Here is a 22,285-nt window from a genome sequence, read left to right as displayed (position 1 = left end):
CCCCTGCTGCGTTTGGGTATCCCTAGAAACCCAATGTTAAATAGTCTGTGTCTTAAAACTCTGTTTTAATCCACTCGTTTTATACTGAGCCCTGTTGATACGGTAGGAAGGTACTGGTGTGGAAAAATGTTCTCTTATGATTGAACCTGTAATGTTTTGGCAGGACAGAATCCCTGGACTATGAGCCTCAGAACAGGTTCTTAGTATTCATTCCTTCCCTTTTGACACAGAGAAAACCTGAAGGGTCACGGAGCTGTCTGACTGCTCTGCCCCATTTCAGATAAGGTTTTGGCAAGTTAATTTTTGAGAGCCTGAGTTACAGGGAACAGAGTGCTTTGTATGCTTATCAAAATTGTTTTCCTGATTCGTGCATGAAGCATGAGGCAGTGTTTTTCCATCATTCATGAGGAGAACCTGGTTGGGCTCCTGTAGGAAAAATTCATAAATTTGGGGGGTTCCCTGAGACTGGACTCCCTAAATGTTTTAAATCTCAAGGTAGTCCAATCTGTGTCTCCAGCAAATTCAAGTTACCAGTTTAAATGTTCCTAGAGGTTACTAGCTCCAGTTGCTTCACCTCCAGGTAACTGACAGTTCTATTTATCTGTCTCTGATTTGGGGAGCATTGATTGCCATGTACTCAAATCTTTCATGAATCTAAGAACAGGTGTTGCCTTTCAGGTTGTTTAGTTTTTCTTTCTTGTTGTGAAGATAACAATGATCTCTCAGAGCTCTTTACATATCTGAGCAGAAACCATCCATTCAGTTGTGCTGTTCTGTATTTTTCCTTTATAAGACTGTTTATCATTTCACTTATTCATTCCTCTGCTAGTGACCATGTAGGTGGTTTCAAAGTTTTTCTTCTGTGATCATATTTGGATCTCTGTATTTGAATTTCTTTCCTCATGTTGTAAAATATCTTACCCTGAATACATGTTTGTCACCCTAAAGACATTTTCCATGCGTTACCTTCTGTTTTATCATTGCCCTTTGGGGGCAGAATTAACACCTTACCCAAAATGGGATCAGATGTCAACACTGATGTTCTCAAGTGCATCAAAAGAAAGATGTTGGACTTCCCTGGTGGCGCAGTGGTTAAGAATCCGCCTGCCAATGCAGGGGACATGGGTTCAAGCCCTGGTCCAGGAAGATCCCACATGTCACGGAGCAACTAAGCCCATGTGCTACAACAACTGAGACTGCGCTCTAGAGCCTGTGAGCCACAACTACTGAGCCTGCATGCCACAACTACTGAAGCCCGCACACCTAGAGCCCGTGCTCCGCAACAAGAGAAGCCACTGCAAGGAGCAGCCCGCTCACCTCAAAGAAGACTAGCCCCGTTTGCTGCAACTAGAGAAAGCCTGTGCGCCGCAATGAAGACCCAATGCAGCCAAAAATAAATAAATTTATTTAAAAAAATAGAAAGATGTTTATTACTCAGAGGTACTTTCTAAGGAGAGTCGGGCAAGGGTAAGCTACTTCAGGTGCCTTGTGTAAAGAATGGCTTGGCTATTTAATGTGTGTATAAGTGGAGGCTGCAGGTTTTCAAGTTTTGACCCTCCCACCTGCTGACACAAAAAGAAAAGGAGCAGGTGTCACCCTTCCTAACTTAGTTATGCACTGTAGGCCAGACAGGTGAGCAGATACCCGAAGCCTTAAGAGTCAGATATCAGAAATGAGGTCAGTTCTTTCACTCCTTAAGTTTACAGACTGAATGCTGCCACATCTCATTGAAATGAATTTGAATATTACTTGAAAAGCCATGTGACACAAGCAACATAATTAAGATGAAGCTTCGAAGCAATATTGGAATCCTGTCATCCCTGGGTATTTTGAGGGATCCAGGAAAGTGTGTCAGTATGGTTCTGGAATTCTGTTCAAATATTTCAATAACGTTGTTGTTTATTTTAATTTGCTGTCTCATTTGTGTTACTGGTGGCACCTTGCCAGTATATTCCACCCACATGCAGCAAGCAGCCCTCCTAGGGGAACAGAACTCTCCCTCCCTGGCTCATAAATAGTGCAAAGCCAAGTGGTCATCAGCTACCATGTCCACTAGAGAGTTGTTCTTCATGGAAAACACCTGAGGCATTAGCTGACTACTACAGGTATTTTGAAAGTTTTTGACATTTCTTGATTGGCATTAATGATATGTTTGTTGAATGACATTATGTGTGCCCAGGTCAGTGCCAGGGGCTCCAACGACAATGAGTCTGTGATTGTAAACTGTAGGAAAAGAGCACATTTGTGTTGGATGGGCCAGAGGGGTTTGAAGGAGGGTGCCCCAAAGGAAATACTGACATGTAGGTTACCCAGTCTATGGATGATGTTAGGAGGAAGAATTGGGAGTGGGATATACATGTGGTGGCCAGGATCTACTATGACAATAAACCAAAGACCTGTAGGAGTGACCAGAAATGTCACTGACAGAATGTCTAGTATAGAAAGGCTCTACTCGTAAGATAACAGTAAGCCTGATGACCAGAACAAAGTAACTGGCCCCAAAGACTGTGGATTAAATCTGAATAATGCCCTGAACAGCAAGAAGACCTATGTATAGAAGAAAGCAAGCTTTAAGTAAGCCATTAGAACATCCTATGAGTGTTGTAGACTGGGGTCCTGAGACTGCCACTGAACGTCTTTTTCAACAGCCTGGTTTTTCAGAATTGAGTGGGTATCAATAATTTCTACTGTGTGTCGGTGAGTGATTGCATTTTGGTTTCAGAAGGGTTATGTGTGATAGGATAAGTAATTTTTGTATATAAGTATCTACCAAGTTTAGAGCATAGCAAGTAGCCAGCAGAGGGGGTGAAGGGCCCTACAAAGTGTGTTTGCCGTCAGCTGTAGGGACCCCTTCCTTGGTCAGGAAACTACGTCTATTGAGTTTATCACCAATGGTGTGTTTGTTCACATCAGATGCCTTGGTCAGTCACTAAGGCAGCCATGGCAGAGAAGGGATGTCCCATGAATATTGCCTAACATTGAGGTTAGAGGCCTCTAAGTGGTTACGGATTGCGGGGGCTCACAGGACCAAGGTTAATACCATCAGATCCCAGGTGAGAGTGTGCCCACAAGTCAATGTATCGCTCTGAACACAGCCTCTGCAGACTAAGGTTTAATATATGCACAGAGTAAGGACTGTCATTGATTTGGACTTAGATACTGTGAGGCGTTACTCTCAGACTTCTTAATGCCAAAGGGGGTAACTTTGGATAAGGAGCTGTGATTGGTGCTTGAGGCACCTAGATCATTGGCAGTGGCCAAAGGATCTGTAACAATGTACAGACGAGTTCCATTCTTGGCTGGGGAATTCTCTATTGCTAGCACGATTGCCTGGAATTTGACTAATCCATCTAATGCTTGGGTCCAATCTCTCATCTCAGATGGCCTGTTTGATTTAGGGAGAGAACACAGCATCTCTGCAGTGGACCCCATCAGGTGTGGTGGCAGCACACTGTATATAAAGTATGTGGACTCCCTGGTCTCTCCTGGGATCCCAAGTGACTCCTCAAGTGGCCATGTGTCCAGAAAGAAGTGACCTACTCTAGAACAAAAGACATTAACTGGGGGGGAACACAGTTCGTTCAGCAAGTGGGATGTGACAGAGGGGCCAATTTTTGCTTTACGCTGCAAGTACCAATGCCTTTTTAACAAGGAAGACTCTGATTAGCAAAACTGAGGGGTCCTACATTCATGACCCAAGGCAAAATGGGAAATTGGCTGTGGAGGCTCAACTCTGGCCATGGGAGGGCCTCCATTTACAGAACAACTCTGTCAGCTGCCAGCAGAGCTGTTCTAATTGTGTGCAGTTAACAGCTGAGGAGAATAGTTTCTGGTACAAGAATGCCTTGGATAACTTGTGTCCACCATGGGTGGTTTAGAGACAGCTGGATGCATAAACAGAGGCTGCTAAAGCCTTTATGGTAAATGGGTGTGGGGAGGGAGACAATCATGGAGTAACTGTTACGTAGACAAATTCCAGAGTGTATGATTCCCCATTCAAACTCAGTAAAAATTGAAGTACTGTGTGAACAAGCAAGCAAACATATTTTACAAATATGAGACAGCCAGGATTACTGTGGCCGATGGAATGTGCCCATAACATAGGTTCTGCCAACTGTTTCTATTACCCTCTCAACTCACAGTCACTGGTGTTGCCTCAGGAAATTTTCCAGAGTGGGATATACATGGATTTCTAAAGATGTTTCCACATAAGCAGGCACAGAGTAGGCTTGAGAGCTGGAAATAGTCTACGGATGATGATGGGAGGAAATGATGTGATTTATACAAACGAGGATGTCTCCAGGTAGATCCCACTTGGGATACACCATTAGGTTTCAGAACCACAGTATTCCTGATATGAGGAAGGAGCTTATTCTCACATGGAAACAATGGGTCAAGGCAGACACTACCCAGTGCAGCAGGGAAACAAACCCCCATGTTGACCTCTTTGGCTGCACCCTTCTGAATGTCATGGTGAATCAGGAAAACATACTCACTAGCACTATTAATGGCATAAGGTGTTTCCTATACAAATTAGACATTATAAAGATATAAGCTACAGAAGGTGGTAATCAGACAATACTCCCAATGATGAAACATGAATTACTTTCCAAGTGGACATGAGGCCTTACAGAAAAATTCAAACTCTGACGGATTTTGATGTGGAACTAGTCAAGACATCAGGGGAAAACTAGACTTCTAATAAAATGGAAATCAAATATTTGTTGGTGGTGTTGGAGATACTCTTAACTACAGGGGCACAGAATCTGGGAAATAAGCTGCAAGACATTGTCCTCAAACCTCCTATTCATCTGTCTCTTTCCCAGTGTGGTGGCTCCAAAATCTGAATAATACCCTCTTTGCATCTGCCTTTCAATCCAACTCAGGTAATGCAACTGATGACTTCTAACACAGAGTCACAAAGGAGATGAATTCTGGTAAATCTAGCTCCTAACATTACAGGCAATGTATCTCCAACTCTACAGATTTTTTGTCCTATCACAAGTCTCTCTTCTTTTTTTTTAAATTTAATTTTATTTGTTTATTTTTGGCTTGGTTGGGTCTTCATTGCTGCACACAGGCTTTCTCTAGTTGCAGCAAGCAGGGGCTACTCTTCATTGTGGTGCGCGGGCTTCTCATTGTGGTGGCTTCTCTTGTTGCAGAGCATGGGCTCTGGGTGTGTGGGCTTCAGTAGTTGCGGCACATGGGCCCAGTAGTTGTGACTCACGGGCTCTAGCACGCAGGCTTAGTAGTTGTGGTGCACAGGCTTAGTTGCTACACAGCATATGGGATCTTCCTGGACCAGGGATTGAACCCATGTCCCCTGCATTGGCAGGCGGATTCTCAACCACTGCGCCACTAGGGAAGCCCCCTCCCCTTATTTTCAGTATTTATTTATTCATTTGGCTGTGCTGGGTCTTAGTTGCAGCACACGGGACCTAGTTCCCTGACCAGGGATTGAACCCGGGCCCTCTTCATTGGGAGCACAGAGTCTTAACCACTGGACCACCAGGAAAGTCCCATAAGTCTCTCTTCTTAATTCAAATTCTATTCACCAACTACCAGTCAGAAGGAAAGACAAAAAGCAAAGAGGAAAATCATAATTTACGTAAAAGTATACTCTGACAACCTTTCCATACATAAAAATTTATTCCAAGTCTTTAATAGAATGGAAAACTGAAAAAGGCTCCTATACCCACCACCCCCCAAAAAGGATCTTTCTCAGTAAAAAAGGTGTAATATATATAATAGATTAGGGGTATACAGGAACTGCGACCCAAGGCCAGTAGAAAATCCCAACAAATACCAAACTGCCATTTTCAATGACCCTTTAACAGAGAATGAACAGAATATTATAAAAATTTAAGCCTACCTGCATATTAGAAATACATTTTAATTCATCCATGGATCCAACAGACTTCAAAACAGAAAGAGAAAAAAAACATCTGATTAAACTCAAAATCACTAAGTTTAAACCTTATGTACTATTGTTGAAAGACAACTTACAGAACTCACATTAATATTTATTTTTGAAATTCGTAGAGATCCTATGTCCAAGGATACACTTTAAGAAAGATCCTTGCTAGGGCTTCCCTGGTGGCGCAGTGGTTGAGAGTCCGCCTGCCGATGCAGGGGACACGAGTTCGTGCCCCGGTCCGGGAAGATCCCACATGCTGCAGAGCAGCTGGGCCTGTGAGCCATGGCCGCTGAGCAAAAAAAAAAAGGCTGACTTTCTAATAAAAAAAAAGGAAAAATAAACAAATGGGACCTAAGAAAGATCCTTGCTAAACACAGCATATTTAAAAACTTTTAAAACAACTCTTTCATACTGAAGGTTTTCTGGAACATTAGGCATGGATTACTTTCCATCAAGTTATCTCATGTTACATTTATACCTCTTCATAGGAGTTTTCACGTCTAAGGATGTGGGCCAACTGAAGTGTTTCCCAAGCTGTTTACAAACAAGAGGTTTTATCTAGTGAACCTTTTCATGCCTTCGTAAATTACTGTGATAAAAGAAGGCTTTCCCACATTCTTCACATTTATATGGTTTCTCTCCAGTGTGCAGTCTCATGTGCCGTCGAATGCTTGACAGAGAAATGAAGGCCTTCCCACATGCCTGACATTGATAGGGTTTCTCTCCAGTATGAGTTCTTTCATGCACTTGAACATAGGTGGAACTGAACGTTTTCCCACATATTTTACATTCATAGGGGTTTTCTCCAATGTGGGTTCTTGCATGATTTCGAAGAGAACTGTGAGTACTAAATGCTTTAGAACATGTTTTACACACATACCGTTTCTCTCTAGTGTGAGTCTTTTCATGTCTTTGAGAAGAACTGGTAAAAAACAATGCTTTCCCATATTCCTTACATTCATAGGGTTTTTCTCCAGTGTGATTTCTTTCATGATTTTGTAAACCTTTTTGAGAACTAAAACTTAAACTACATTGTTTACATTGATAGGGTTTCTCTCCAGTGTGACTCCATTCATGGATTTTAAGAGAACTGGGATTAATGAACACTTTCTCACATTCTTTACATTTATAAGGTCCATCTCTAGTGTGTGTTATCATGTGATATTGGAAAGTTTTGTACCATGTACAGGTTTTCCCACACATTTTACACTCATAGGGTTTTTCTCCAGTATGGGTTCTTTCATGCATTTGGAAACCTTTTTGAGAACTAAAACTTTTACCACATTGTTTACATTGATAGGGTTTCTCCCCAGTGTGACTCTTTTCATGTATTTTTAGAGAACTAGGATTAAGGAATACTTTCTTACACTCTTCACATTTATAAGGTCCATCTCTAGTATGTGTTATCATGTGATATTGGAAGGTTTTGTGCCAGGTGTAGGCTTTCCCACATTCCTTACACTCATAGGGCTTTTCAGCAGTGTGGGTTCTTGCATGATTTCGAAGAGAAGTGGCACTACTCAATGCTTTAGAACATGTTTTACACACATACGGTTTCTCTCCAGTGTGATGCCATTTGTGTATTTGGAAGGAACTGAAATAACTGAAGCCTTTACCACACTGCTTACATTCATAGGGTTTCTCTCCTCCGTGACTCCTTTCATGTGCTCGAAAGGTTTGTTTACATTGAAAGGCTTTTCCACACTGTTTACACTGGTAAGGTTTCTCTCCAGTGTGACTCCTTTCATGGGTTCGAAGAGAACTGTGGTATCTGTAGGCTTTCTCACAGTGTTTACATTGATAGGGTTTCTCTCCTGTGTGAATTCTTTCATGTGTTTGAATGCTTTCATGACAACTAAAGGCTTTTCCACACTGTTTACATTCATAGGGTTTCTCTCCAGTGTGAGTTCTTCCATGTACTCGTAAGGAACAGTAATAACTGAAGGCTTTGCCACATTGTTTACATTGATAGGGTTTCTCCCCAGTGTGACTCCTTTCATGTATTTTAAGAGAACTGGGATTAACAAATACCTTCTCACATTCTTTACATTTATAAGGTCCATCTCCATTGTCTGTTATCATGTGTTTTTGAAAGGTTATGAGCCATGTGAAGGCTTTCCCACATGCCTTACACTTATAGGGTTTTTCTCCAGTATGAGTTCTTTCATGTTTTCAAAGACAACTGAGAGTACTCAATGCTTTAGAACATATTTTATATTCATACAGTTTCTCTCCAGTGTGACTTCTTTTGTGCATTAGGAAGGAAGTGAAATGATTAAAGGCTTTACCACAGTGCTTACATTTATATAGCTTGTCACCATATTTTTGAAACTTTCCCGGTTCACGTTCAATGTGACATTTCATGTGTCTAGTAAGGGATGAATGATCCATGAAGACTTTTCCACATGCACTGCATTCACATGGTTTTAGTCCAGTAGTTTTCTTCTTCAGATTGAGAGATGGAATAAGGCTGAAGTGTTCTCCACAGGAACTACTGTCTTTACGTTCAAAGAGTCTCTCTACCATAGGACTTCTGGGAAAAATGAAAAGCACATTTCTAATGATTTCTTTATTGATCTTATATTTCTTGTATTTCTTATGATTTATAGGAATAGTATAGGTTTTCCACCTTGTGTGAATTGTTAGAAATTGAATATACTGAATGTACTGCAATGGGACTTCACCCTTCCTACTATTAAAAGTGATATTCAAATATAGGGTTTATTAATAATATTTGCAAGTGATCTATTTTGCAAACACCTAACATTTATGTCACATTTAAGAAAATGTTTTTGGTAGAAATTTTCTAAGAACTAAATTTGAAGAAGGGGCTATTTGTTTTGTTTGCTTGTTTTAAAATTTTCATAATTTACCAGGATTCTCACTTGAGACAATTCTTTGTATTGTGAGTGTGACTTACCTTAGGTTTCCCCCCTGGTTTTTATACTAATCTCCAATGTCATGATATTCCCATTTTTTTCCTAAAATGCAGACCCAGAAAAATTATTCCAAAATATTAGAAATTAATAAGAATTATTTGATTCTATGTCCATTGTTTAGGGTGACCAAGCCCAGCTGATATCCCAATATCCTCCCTTCCCTAATTCCACATCTTAGAACAATGTCAAGTAGCACAAAGCATTTGTTCTCTAATTGACTAGGTGAAAGAACGTCACCATCCTTACCTACTGAGGCCAGGTTCCAGAAGATTTCCTGCATCACATCTCTGTAGAGTTTCTTTTGTGAAGGATCCAGCAAAGCCCACTCCTCCAGGGTGAAGTTCACAACCACATCCTCAATAGCCAATGAGTCCTAAAACACCCAAAATATGTGTACAGTAAGATGCATGAGACTGACAGCACTAGGCATCTATATTCCATTTATAGTAAGGTTACTTATGAACCTGTTGTTTCCAAAGAGTTATTCTATGACTTGATCATGAGAAAAACTTATTCTCTCCATGCTTCCTTGTAAATTTAATGGCATCATGAATGCACGGAAATTATTTACACATTATTTCTGTGATCACATAACTTATACCTCATTAATGGTAGTGCCCAGAGATTGCTGGGAAACGACAGAAATGCTATACAAGTGAAACAAATATCATTTTAAAGACATTGATTTCGTGTGACAAAATTCTTTCATCTTCTCCCTTTTTTTTATATCTTTATTAGAGTATAATTGCTTTACAATGGTGTGTTAGTTTCTGCTTTATAACAAAGTGAATCAGTTATATATATACATATGTTCCCATATCTCTTCCCTCTTGTGTCTCCTTCCCTCCCACCCTCCTTATCCCACCCCTCCAGGCAGTCACAAAGCACCAAGCTGATCTCTCTGTGCTATGCAGCTGCTTCCCACTAGCTATCTACCTTACATTTGGTAGTGTATGTATGTCCATGCCTCTCTCTTGCTTTGTCACAGCTTACCCTTCCCCCTCCCCATATCCTCAAGTCCTTTCTCTAGTAGGTCTGTGTCTTCATTCCTGTCTTACCCCTAGGTTCTTCATGACATTTTTTTTCCTTAAATTCCATATATATGTTAGCATACGGTATTTGTCTTTCTGCTTCTAACTTACTTCACTCTGTATGACAGACTCTAGGTCTATCCACATCATTACAAATAGCTCAATTTCGTTTCTTTTTATGGCTGAGTAATATTCCATTGTATATATGTGCCACATCTTCTTTATCCATTCATCAGATGATGGACACTTAGGTTGTTTCCATCTCCAGGCTATTGTAAATAGAGCTGCAAAGAACATTTTGGTACATGACTCTTTTTGAATTATGGTTTTCTCAGGGTATATGCCCAGTATTGGGATTGCTGGGTCATATGGTAGTCCTATTTGTAGTTTTTTAAGGCACCTCCATTCTGTTCTCCATAGTAGCTGTACCAATTCACATTCTCACCAGCCGTGCAAGAGGGTTCCCTTTTCTCCACACCCTCTCCAGCATTTATTGTTTCTAGATTTTTTGATGATGGCCATTCTGACTGGTGTGAGATGATATCTCATTGTAGTTTTGATTTGCATTTCTCTAATGAATAATGATGTTGAGCATTCTTTCATGTGTTTGTTGGCAGTCTGTATATCTTCTTTGGAGAAATGTCTATTTAGGTCTTCTGCCCATTTTTGGATTGGGTTGTTTGTATTTTTGTTATTGAGCTGCATGAGCTGCTTATAAATTTTGGAGATTAATCCTTTGTCAGTTGCTTCATTTGCAAATATTTTCTCCCATTCTGAGGGCTGTCTTTTGTTCTTGTTTATGGTTTCCTTTGCTGTGCAAAAGCTTTGAAGTTTCATTAGCTCCCATTTGTTTATTTTTGTTTTTATTTCCATTTCTCTAGGAGGTGGGTCAAAAAGGATCTTGCTGTGATTTATGTCATAGAGTGTTCTGCCTATGTTTTCCTCTAAGAGTTTGATAGTTTCTGGCCTTACATTTAGGTCTTTAATCCATGTTGAGCTTATTTTTGTGTATGGTGTTAGGGAGTGATCTAATCTCATACTCATCTTCTCCCTTATTATCCACCATTTATAGCACTCCATGAGGTAGAGGGTCAAATCTGCATGAGTTTTCAATGAATGAGTCTCCTGAGGAGAACTGGAAGCTTTTCCTCCTAGTTCTATCACCAAACATGAGAGTCCAGGGGGCCTGTAGAAATCAAACTTTTACCAAAGCCCAGCTGGCCCCACTGTTCCAAAGTCCTCCAGCCCTTTATTAGTAATTAGATGCACCTGACTGAATGTAAATCTTCTTGTGGGGAAGCACTGTTTTTAAGTTGTGTAATAATGATCACAGACTGTGTTCTTCCCTTCTCTCTATGTATAATTTCATGCAGCTAGAAAGTTATTCTAAACTTAGAGCTCAGATCTGAGGAAAAAGGAATAACAACTTAGACCGCAAAATCCCTCCACTCATGTGCCTCAGGGATTGTTCCAGCCAAACTGTAGAATACATACGGAGATAATAACCAGAATAGCTCCTTCAGATCAAACCCTGTTCCCTTGAGGAAAAGGTTAAGAGCTACAGATTGCGAGTGAGTTCACTTAAGTTCATATGGTTTGATGGTGAATTTGTCCATGATTACAAAATATGTAAAGGTTTCATCAGTGGTTTCCTCCAAAACAACATAAGGTCTCCATTCTGCAATTGCAGGACCTAATGTTTCCTGAGCAGCCATGCTAGCTGCTGCCTGGCTAACTTACGCTCTGGAGTTTATGAACCTAAAAGTTGTGATTTTCAATCTTACTAGAAGAGAATGAAAACATTTGAAAGTCTTCCTAGAGCCATGAGACAAATGACTTCAAAAGACAAACTGGTGTCTCTGGAACTGGGAAAGAGAAAATAAAGACGTTTTAAAATATGCCACAAATATTCTGTTCTTAAGCACTGTACTGAAAAAAAAAGTTTCACCAGAGTGTAATGCAAAGACAAAAGGAACAAAACAGATAGAACATGCTACCCATAAATCCTAGCATAACTTTTTCTAACAGAAGATTAAAAACACACATAATGAAAATAACTGAAGGAAAAGAGAGACAGAAAGAAACAGAAGATGTAAGTAACAATCACTGAGATTTTTCTAAAATTAATGATAGACAACAACTGTAGATCCATGAATCTCAGTGAACACTAAACATGAAAACACCTAAAAAGAAGACTAAAGTATATCATACTCTAACTAGAGAAAAATCAAATGCAAAAAGAACATATTTTAAGAAGCCAGAGGGGGAAACAGACCTCAGGTATAGAGAAATTAGAATTAAACTTGACACCTTTTCAGAAAACAAACAAGCAAGAACAGAGTGGATTGAAATGCTTAAAGTTCTGAAATTAAAACCACTCTAAGAATACTACATCAAGGACAATTATCCTTAAAAAACAAGGAAGAACTGAGGACTTTCTGAGACAAAAATTGAGGGACTTTGTCATTACTACATCTACTTTGAAACAAGTGTTCAAAATTCATAAGAAAGAATACAAATGATGAAGGTGGATTAGGAGGGGAATAAATAAACATCTTTAATATTATCATATATAACAGATAAGACTTTGTGTAAAATAATATTAACAACAATGACACTGGTAATGAAAGCCTTGTGGATAAGTAAGGTAAGACAGGAGGGAATTGAGACTAGTGTGGTATGAGATACCTGTACAACCAATGAAGAGGTATAGTATTACTTGACAGAACACGTAGGCTAATTCTAAATATATACTGAAAACTCAAGGGCAACCACCAAAAAAAATTTTTTAAATGTGTAACTGATAGGCTAAGAGAGGATTAAAATGGAGAATCAGGTAAAATGCTCAGTTAAAGCCAGAGAAGGTAGAAAAAAAGGGGAAGGCAAATGAAAGAAAGAACAAAGGCAACAAATAGAAACAGGAGAATGTGCAGTAGATATTAATCCAACTGTATTAATCACCATTTCAATCATCAATGGTCTCAATACAGGTGAAAGACAAATACAGTAATATCAGATTTTAAAAACTGTAATTGTATGTTGTCTACAAAAAACCCATTTTAAATATGGAGACACAGGTAGATGAAAGGTAAAGGAATGGAGAAAAATGCAGTATGCCAAAACTAATTTAAAAAAAAGCTGGCATTGGTATATGAATTTCAGATAATGGAGATTTCAGCCCAAGGAAAACTCAGCGATAAAAAGGGGCTTTACATAGGGACAAAAAGGTCCATTCTCCAAGAAGGTATAACAATCCTTCATGTGTACATACATAGCAACAAAGGGGCAAAGTACTTAAGGAAAGATGTGAAGAATGCAGGGAGGAATACATGAATCCATTATAATTGTACATGAACACACCCTTATCACAAGCTATAAATTTCAGCAGGCAGAAAATCAGGAAGGACAGAGTTGAACTGAACAAGCACCATGAAACAACTCAACTTAACTGTAACCTATGGAATGCTTTATGCAACAAGGGCAGAATACACATTCTTCTCAACTTTACATGGAACATTCACTAAGACAGAACACATTCGGGGATAGGTAACATACCTTAACAAATCTGAAAGAAGAAAAATCATACAAACTATGCTCTTAGACCTCAAAGGCAATTAATCTAGATATCAATAACAGCAAGAGTTGGAGAACCTCTCAATACCTGGAGATTCAACAACACCCTTAGAAATAATATAGAAGATCAAAGAAGTCTCAAGAAATATAAATTTTATTTTGAACTAAATGAAATGAAAACATAATGTGTCAAAGGATGTGGGATGCAGCAGAAGAAGTGCCTAGAGGGAAATTTATGCCATAAAACAAATACACTGGAAAAACACCAAGATGTGTAAACAATAACGTAAAAGCATGTACTTTAGGAAACGATAAAAAGAAGAGCATATGAAACGCAAAGCAAACAGAATAAAAGAAATAATAAAAATTAGAAAAAAAGTAAGGTAACTGTGGGATATCGATGGAGAAAAAGAATTTTTAACTCTTGTTCTTTTTTTTTTTTTTAATATTTATTTATTTATTTGGCTGCACCCAGTCTTAGTTGCGGTTCATGGGGTCTTCATTGCAGCATACGGACTCTTAGCTGCAGCATGCATGTGGGATCTAGTTCCCTGACCAGGGATGGAACCCAGGCCTCCTGCATTGGGAGCGAGAAGCCTTAACCACTGGACCACCAGGGAAGTCCCTAACTCTAGTTCTTTACCAAGATTAATGACATTAATAAACATCTAGTCAAGATAACTAAGAAAATAGGGAAGAGAAAAAGTACAAATATCAGAAAGGGACAGAGGGCGAAATGAAAATGAAAAAGAATTTGATAAAATCCAACATCCATTTATGAAAACAAACTACTAACAGAGGGAACTTTCACCTCCTGAGAATGAACATCTTCATGAATCCTGTAGCTAAATCTATAACATTTGTTTGTATAACATGATTATCCCTGTGCAACATCTGAAAGAATAAACAATGAAAGAGATAGCTCCTGGAATCAATAAGAGACTGAGATTGAGGGTTAATCAGTTGCTTTCCTATAGACCCACACAAATGCATTCAACTGAACTTGGAGAAAGATGGCAAGGAAATTCAAATGAAAAGGGAAACTTTTAAACAAATAGCACTGGAAATAACGGATATCCACATAAAACACATGCACACACACAGACACACAACAATGAATGTAGACACAGGCCTTACACATTTCACAAAAAATAACTCAAAACACATCATAGATCTCAATGTGAAATGCAAAAGTAATAAACGCCTAGAAAATAATACAGAAGGAAATGTAGGTGACTCTGGGCTTAGTGATGAATTTTGAAATATAACACCAAATGCAAGGTCTGTAAAAGAAAAAGGTATAATTTCACTTCACTGAAATGAAAACATTCCTGCTCTGAGAAAGAAAAGTGTTAAGAAAATGAAAAGACAAGTCAGAGAGTAGGAGAAAATCTTTGCAAAACATTTATCTGATAAATGACTGGTATCCAACAGATGCAAAGAACTCTTAAAGCTCAACAGTAAGAAGAAAAACAACCTAATTAAAAATGGGCAAAAGATCTGAACAAACAGCTCCCCAAAGAAGAGACACCAAAAAGAAATATGCTACATGAAAACATACTCCACATCAAATGTCAATGGGAAATTGAGTAAACAACAATGAGGTATCACGACACACTTATAAATGGCTATAATTCAAAATACTCAGAATGCCAAATATTGGTGAAGATGGGAAGATAATCCTCAGTCATTGCTGAGGTGGAAGGAAATTGGTACCCTAACGATGAAAGACAGGAGCTTTCTTTCAAAAAATATACTCTTACTATGTATAGTAAGATTCAGCAATTACACTCCTTGCTATTTGTCCAAATAAATTGAAATCTTATGTTCACAGAAAACCTGTATACAAAAATCTGTAGAGGTTTTATTCATAATTGGCAAGAGTTAGAGTTAAGCAAGATATACTTCAAGAGTCTAATAAATAAATGATCAGTGCAATGAAATACTCTTTGGTGATAAAAAGAAATGAGGTATCAAGCTTTGAAAATACATGGAGGAAGCTTAAAAGTATATTGCTAAGTGAAAGAAGCCAATCTAACAAGGTTATATACTGTATGGTGCCAAGTATATGAGGTTCTGGAAAAAACAAAAGCATGAGACCATAAAAATATCTTTGGCTGTGAAGATTTTTGGCTTTTGTTTTAAAGGATTTGAGGGTTAGAGAAAGAGATGAATCAACAGGTTGAGCACAGAGTATTTTTACGTAAGTAAAATTACACTACATGTGCATAAATGATGGACACATATTGTGTATTTGTCAAATCCATACATTACATAACACAATACAAAAGTCCACACTAATACAACCTGTGCACTTTTTTTTTTTTTTTGCGGTACGCGGGCCTCTCACTGTTGTGGCCTCTCCCGTCGCGGAGCACAGGCTCCGGATGCGCAGGCTCAGCGGCCATGGCTCACGGGCCCAGCCGCTCCGCGGCATGTGGGATCCTCCCAGACCGGGGCACGAACCCACGTCCCCTGCATCGGCAGGTGGACACTCAACCACTGCGCCACCAGGGAAGCCCAACCTGTGCATTTTTAATGCATCAGTATTGGTTCAGCAATTCTAACAAATGTAGCAGTCCTACAAGATTTAAAAAACAGTGAATACTGTACGGATGGAGAAGGGTTGTGTGAGAACTCTCTATAATTTCTGTTCAGTTCTTCTCTAAACCTAAAACCGATCTAAAACGCTGAAGTCTACACCAAAAGAAGAAGAAGACGATGACAGATCTGTACAGCTCACCCCTGAGGACTTTCTGATTTTTCCTTAGGTGTGGTGAACCATGGGTGTGCTTATCTACCAAGGCTGTCCCAATTGAGGGATGAAGGGCAGCAACTCTCCACGGAGTTCCAATACACCCTGACAATATCTCAGGGTGTACTGTCATCCTTAGTCTATGCACTTCCCCAGACCTGTGCATTCAGTTAATCCCAAGCAACTACCCAGGGAAAGAAGGTGTTGGAGACAATGGCTCTTCCACCACCACAGCATGTTCCAAAGGACTGTTGAAAGAAATGTCATCTCTCCACCGGGAGGCATAAGCCAGAGGGCCAAGGTTTAGCTCCATCATATAACAAGTAGGTGTGAGTAGTCAGTCTGAACTGACTGGCATGCTCTTTCCAATACCAAAGCCATAACAGGCACCTCAGTGGAGCCCTCTATTTTTAAGAGATCCCAGTACCTGGAGACAATTACAGCTTTAATGGCATATTAAGATGGGACCTGGGCAGTGCCTTGCATCAGAAGCCTATGGACAACTTAAGGCCCTCCTCCAGAGAGCCTCCCATCACTGCCAGCGGGTTTAGAGGCCTCCTCATGACACTGACTGCTTTATAGAATTTAAGGAACTCACTTATGTTGGGTTTGAACTAATCTCTTTGCTGTGCCAGACTGAGACAGTGGGTGTTGTCCATCATAACCCAGAGGGTAAGGAGCTTTGTAATAGATGAACGGGCAACAGCCTCTTAAAAGTTACTTATTCCTCGCCGACTCCGTCTCCCCTCAGGCAATCCTGTCCTGCTGAGGCTGGACCTCGGTAACAAGGGATTAACAGAAACTGCCAACTCGGAGTTCTAAGTGTATACAACCCAGGCTTGGTGGGGTCAACAATGCAATACAGGGCAGCACAGTGCACAGGAGGAGACCCCAGCAAACAGCAGCTCACAGGGCAGGAGCCTCCAGGCTTTCTTATCAGCCCGTCCAGGTAAGAAGCACTAGGGGAAAAGGGAGGGGTGAGGCTTAACTTTCAGTAGTCAAATATCAAATATGTGGATCCCAAGTAATCATTCCAAGAGCAAAAACTGTAAGGAAAACAGGCATTCGCACTGGATTGTTTGTGTATAAAGAAACGCTAAAAGGATGATGAAGTAGTAATCAAAACTAGTTATCTGAGGGTGGCTGGAGTTAACAGTGGAAGAGTGTAGGAGGATATGCGGGCAGGGAGTCCTTAGATACTTTCCTCCCTTAGGAGTTTTCTACAATGGAAACTACTGCAAGATCTGATCCTTTAAACAGTAATGGATATAAACTTGTAATCCATAAAAAATGAAAACCTCCTTTCAAACTAAAAGAACAAGGGACATTATAGTTGGTCCCTCCACTATAGTAAACAGAATGGTCCCTTAATGACCCTCCCCGTGGTCAACGCACAATCTGGAAGAGACACGGGGCTGCGGGTGCAGAGTTGCCCAGAGGGGCTCCGGGGTCGGGCTGAAGACGCCACCCGCATGGACCGGGTCCCGGCTGCCGGCTCAGCCCGCACGCTGCAAATCGGAGGGGACTGAGGTCCGCGCGGCGCTCCCGGTGGATTCGGGTCCGCAGACTCCGGAGTTGACCGCGAAGAGGCCGGTTCCGGACGCTTCCGACCAGTCCCTCCGCCCCGTCTCCGCTCCCCGGGGCAGCACACTCACCATTGCGAGGTTTCCTAGGTCTTCCTGCGTCCTTCCCTCGACTCCAACCACCAGAGCAGGTCAGAGCGGAACAGAAGAGACGGAAGCTCTACCAGAGACCCTGAAGGGTAAGTAAGCCGCCAGCCCAACGCGGTGGGAAGAACCGACGTCCACGCCGGTGCGCCGCGTCGCCCCGCCCACTCACCTCACCGGCCTCCTGATTGGACAGGTCCCAGTGCCCCACCCCCTCATGCCTGAGTGACAGCCTGGGAGAGGAAGCCTGAGTCAGCGGAACCACTTTCCGCGGTTGGGATGGGACCTGTCCCCGCCTGGCACTTTTGGTTTGTGACAGAAAATGTTCCTGCCCCGGGATTGTCTCTGCTGTCTTTCGCAGCTCCTCGTGCACTGGGATTCCTGACTCAATTTTAAGACGGAGCAAGTACAGATAAGAGGATGGCTCAGGCCTGCCCTGCCTGGAACAAGGTTTTATGTCCTCCAGGGCTCAAGGGCTTGGTGTAAGGCTGGCTGTATGGCCATTCATGGAGCTGTGCTTCTTGTTAAGAAACGCAGACATTTAAATGTGAACTCACCATCTGTAGTAAAGGGCCGGCTCCATTTTCATCTTTGGTCCTTGACAGCGCTGAACCTTCCACCCATCCCTGCCCCATCCCCACTCATTAAGTATTTAAGGTACCTAATCCCAGCGCTCTTGGCTCTGGTAGGAGGTCTGAATCAGTCAGCTGGGTGCCAGGACAAATCTCAGTCAAACCACAGGCTGTGAGGTGTGTGCATTAACTTCTCAGGCGTACATTTTACACTGGAAGGAAATTTATTTTAGATCAGTGTTCCCTGTGTGTGTATAAAAACTTGAAATGTCAACAGCTATTATATATATATATATATATATATATATATGGCAATTGTATTCCTATTTCCACTGACAGAAGAAAAACTATAAATTGTACCTAAAATTGGAATGCACCTAGAAACTCTTCCTGCCCCCATCTTTATTGAAATATAACTGACTAATAAAATTGCATCTAAAGATGAAAACATGATGATTCTGATACTTACACTGTATTGTATAATAGATATTTGCTGAGAGAGTGGATCTTAAGCATACTCACCATGCAACAAAAATAAAGGGGACTAACTGAGGTGATGCATGTGTTTAACCTGGAAAGTCTTATATTCCCAAGAGATTGAACTGCAAACTCCTTTACATTGTAAAATACTTCATGCATTGATTTATTTGAACAGCTTTATGGAGATATAATGCACATACTTTAGAAGGCATCCATTAAGTGTACATTTTAATGGTTTCAGTATATTTGCAGATACACACAATTATCACAATTTTTGAGGATTTTTGTTACTTCAAAAAGAAACTCTTCTGCCCTTTAGCTATCACTGCTAATCTTCTTATCCTCCTATTCCAATCCCCCAGCCTAGAAAACCACTACTCTACTTTCTATTTCCATATTCTGCTCTTTCATATTAAAAGAATTATACATGGCCTCTTGAAGGACTTCATTCACTCAGCATAATTTCTTCAAGAGACAACTATGCGTGAATATTGCCTTCGTTTTATGTCAGAATAATATTCTACTGATTGGATAAAACATGTTGTGTTTATCTATTCACCGGTTAATTGACATTTGGATGTTTCTCCCTTTTGCTCACTATGAATCACATTACTACAAAATTCATATATAAGTTTTGATCAAATATGTGTTTTCATTTCCTTGAGCATGTACCTAGGTGGGATTGATGGGTCATATGATAATTCTAGGTTTAATATTTAAGGATCTCCCAGACCTTTATCCAGAGCAGCTTCGCCATTTTATCTTCATTCCACCCCATATGAGAGTTCAAATTTCTCCATGTATCCTCGATAAAACTTATTGCCTCATTTTTTAATTTTAGCCATCCTAATTGTTGTCAAGTGGAATCTCACTGTGGTTTGGATTTGCATGTCCTTGATGACTAATGATATCCAGAATCTTTTCATATGACCTTGAACATTTGTGTAGTTTACTTGGGAAAATGTGTATTCAGATCCTTTGTCATATTTAAATTGAATTATTTGATTTTTATAAATTGTTATGTCTAGATATTTTCATTACAAGTTCCTTTTCAGATATAAGATTGGCAAAATTTTCTTCCATTCTGTGGGTTGTGTTTTCACTCTCTTGCCCTAAAAATTTTACTTATAATTGTAGTAATATACACATACCATAAAATGTACATGTTCACCACTTTTAAGTGTATAAGTTCAGTACTATGTAATACACTGCCATTGTGAAACCAATCTCCAATTTTCATCTTCCACAAACATGTTGAGATAAACAAATAGACTGCCAGTTATTTCTCCAGCAAAATATGGGTTTATCCAGGACGAGCAAAGAATTGTAATTTGGGATCTGCAACCTTGGCATGCGAGATCCCTGGAGCAAGGAGACGACTCTTTTAAAGAAGGGAAAAGGATGTTGGGAGGGCTATCGTAAACAAAGAATGATCTGAGCAACTGAGGGTTCAAAGTACAGTGGCTTTTCATTGGCTGAGTTATGACAGTTTCTCACTGGCCAAGATCTTGAGGCAAGAAGAAAAAGCCCTCCTTCTTTCTGTTGGGCTCAGCTATCCTCATAGGGTGTGATAGCTTCCCTTCTGGTCTCCTATTTAATTTAGGTTTCTGTTTATTAATTTTTTACATCCGTAAGACAACAAGTCCTCATTCTCCCATTGCCCAGCCCCTGGCAAAAACTATTCTACTTTTTGTCTCTAGGAATTCAACAACTCTAGGTACCTCATACCAATGAAACCACACAGTGCCATTTCAAGTGTTAAATATTCTGATCCAAGAAATTAGGATGTTTTCACATTTATCTTACATTCATTTATTTATGTTAACCATGCTTTGTAGTTTTCTGAATATTCATTTTGTATTCCTTTTGCTAAATTTATTCCTAATTATTTTATTCCTTTTCATCTTATTAGAAGTGCATGTCTTAGCTTCATTATATCATTCCAAGTGTATAGAAATACACTAAAAATAATTATTATATTTTGATCTTGTATATTATCACTCTGCTGAACTCAATAATGAGCTCTAATACGTTAAAAAAAAATTCTTTAGTCTTTTCTGAATAGACGATATCTCATCTGGAAATGGAAATAGTTTTTCATCTTCCTAACCAATCTTTAAGCATTTTATTGCCTTTTCTTGTATAATAGTTTTGGCTAAAATCTCTAGTACATTCTCAAATAGAAGTGGCAAGACCAGATATCCTTGTTTTGTTCCATGTCTTCAGATGAAAGCATCCAATCTTTCATCATTAAAAATATTAGCTTTGGGTTTTCCACAGATGTTCATTATGAGGGTAAGAAATTTCTTTCTATTCTGAGTGTTTTAATCATGGTGTATATCACTACAACCTTCCCTTTTACTACTCCTTATGCTGCATACAACTGTCCTTGTATATTTCTCTCCTGGTTTTTACTTAATACTAAACACCATGGAAAATATTTAATTTCTTCTGCTCTTTAATAAAAATTGAAGTTGTTACTTTTATTTTCCAGGTTTCCAGAAAATGTGCTGGAAGTCTAAGCATATGGAAATGAAACCTGTGAACAGCAAAATGTGCTGTGGGCTTTGTGGATCATCGAAATGAGAGGCGTCCTGCTTAAAGGAAAAAACATTTAAAATTTCCCATATCTCCTTTTATACTCAATTATGATATTACATGAAATGACACAAATCACCAAAACTTATAGGCCTCACTTGAGTCATAAAGGAGATATTAAAAATATTACATAGTATACTAAACAGTAAATTTATATATTATAACTGAGGTACTGCCTGGTATCTCAGGAAATACATCAGTGTTTAGATAACAAGTAGGAAAGGCAAAAGCTGTTCCAAAGGACCAGGAGCTGGCCTGTATTCTTTGTAAGAACAAGTCTTTTCCTGTTGAAAAGAAAAATGTCATACACCTCCTTCATCAAGGCACTCAGTGGCCATGAAGGACCAAGACATTTATATGGATATTTTGTAACACTATCTCTAAAAATGGTAAAAGATAAAAGTTCCAAATCATAGAAATGACCAGTACTTTCCTTTTCTTACTAATATGACTGACTGGAATGTCTTATGAAAAAACTTTTGCTCTAATTCTCGTTTTTACCTTCTAGAAAACAACAATTACGATCACCAATGAGAGAAAAGTTTACCTCCTCACAGCATTCAATACAGAAAAACATCTTGCTTGGTTAAATAGCAATCATATCCTCTAACAAGAGTCAAAATCCTATAAGAAGTCCATTTCAGCATCCTGTTGCTATTATACTTCACAGTCCTTTGCGGTCTGTGTTCATTCTTATTAAAATTCATTATACTCCCTTTTTTTTGTGTGTGGTACGCGGGCCTCTCACTGCTG

General features: G+C 39.6%; 1 protein-coding gene across 1 annotated transcript; it reads right to left on the bottom strand.

The window, feature by feature from the left end:
- Nucleotides 1-6,275: 6,275 nt before the first annotated feature.
- LOC112414778 (zinc finger protein 709-like) lies at nucleotides 6,276-17,996 on the bottom strand. The gene is given in 4 exon segments (XM_024767440.1): nucleotides 6,276-8,450; nucleotides 8,838-8,898; nucleotides 9,103-9,229; nucleotides 17,871-17,996. Coding segments are annotated over 4 exon segments (2,166 nt in total). The 5' UTR covers nucleotides 17,874-17,996; the 3' UTR covers nucleotides 6,276-6,475.
- Nucleotides 17,997-22,285: the final 4,289 nt, after the last annotated feature.

This window comes from Neophocaena asiaeorientalis, unplaced genomic scaffold (genome assembly GCF_003031525.2).
Source record: "Neophocaena asiaeorientalis asiaeorientalis breed wild unplaced genomic scaffold, Neophocaena_asiaeorientalis_V1.1 scaffold87, whole genome shotgun sequence".
NCBI classification, from domain to species: domain Eukaryota; kingdom Metazoa; phylum Chordata; class Mammalia; order Artiodactyla; family Phocoenidae; genus Neophocaena; species Neophocaena asiaeorientalis.
Note: the sequence above shows the minus strand (reverse complement) of the source record. Positions and strands in the feature narration are given on the sequence as shown.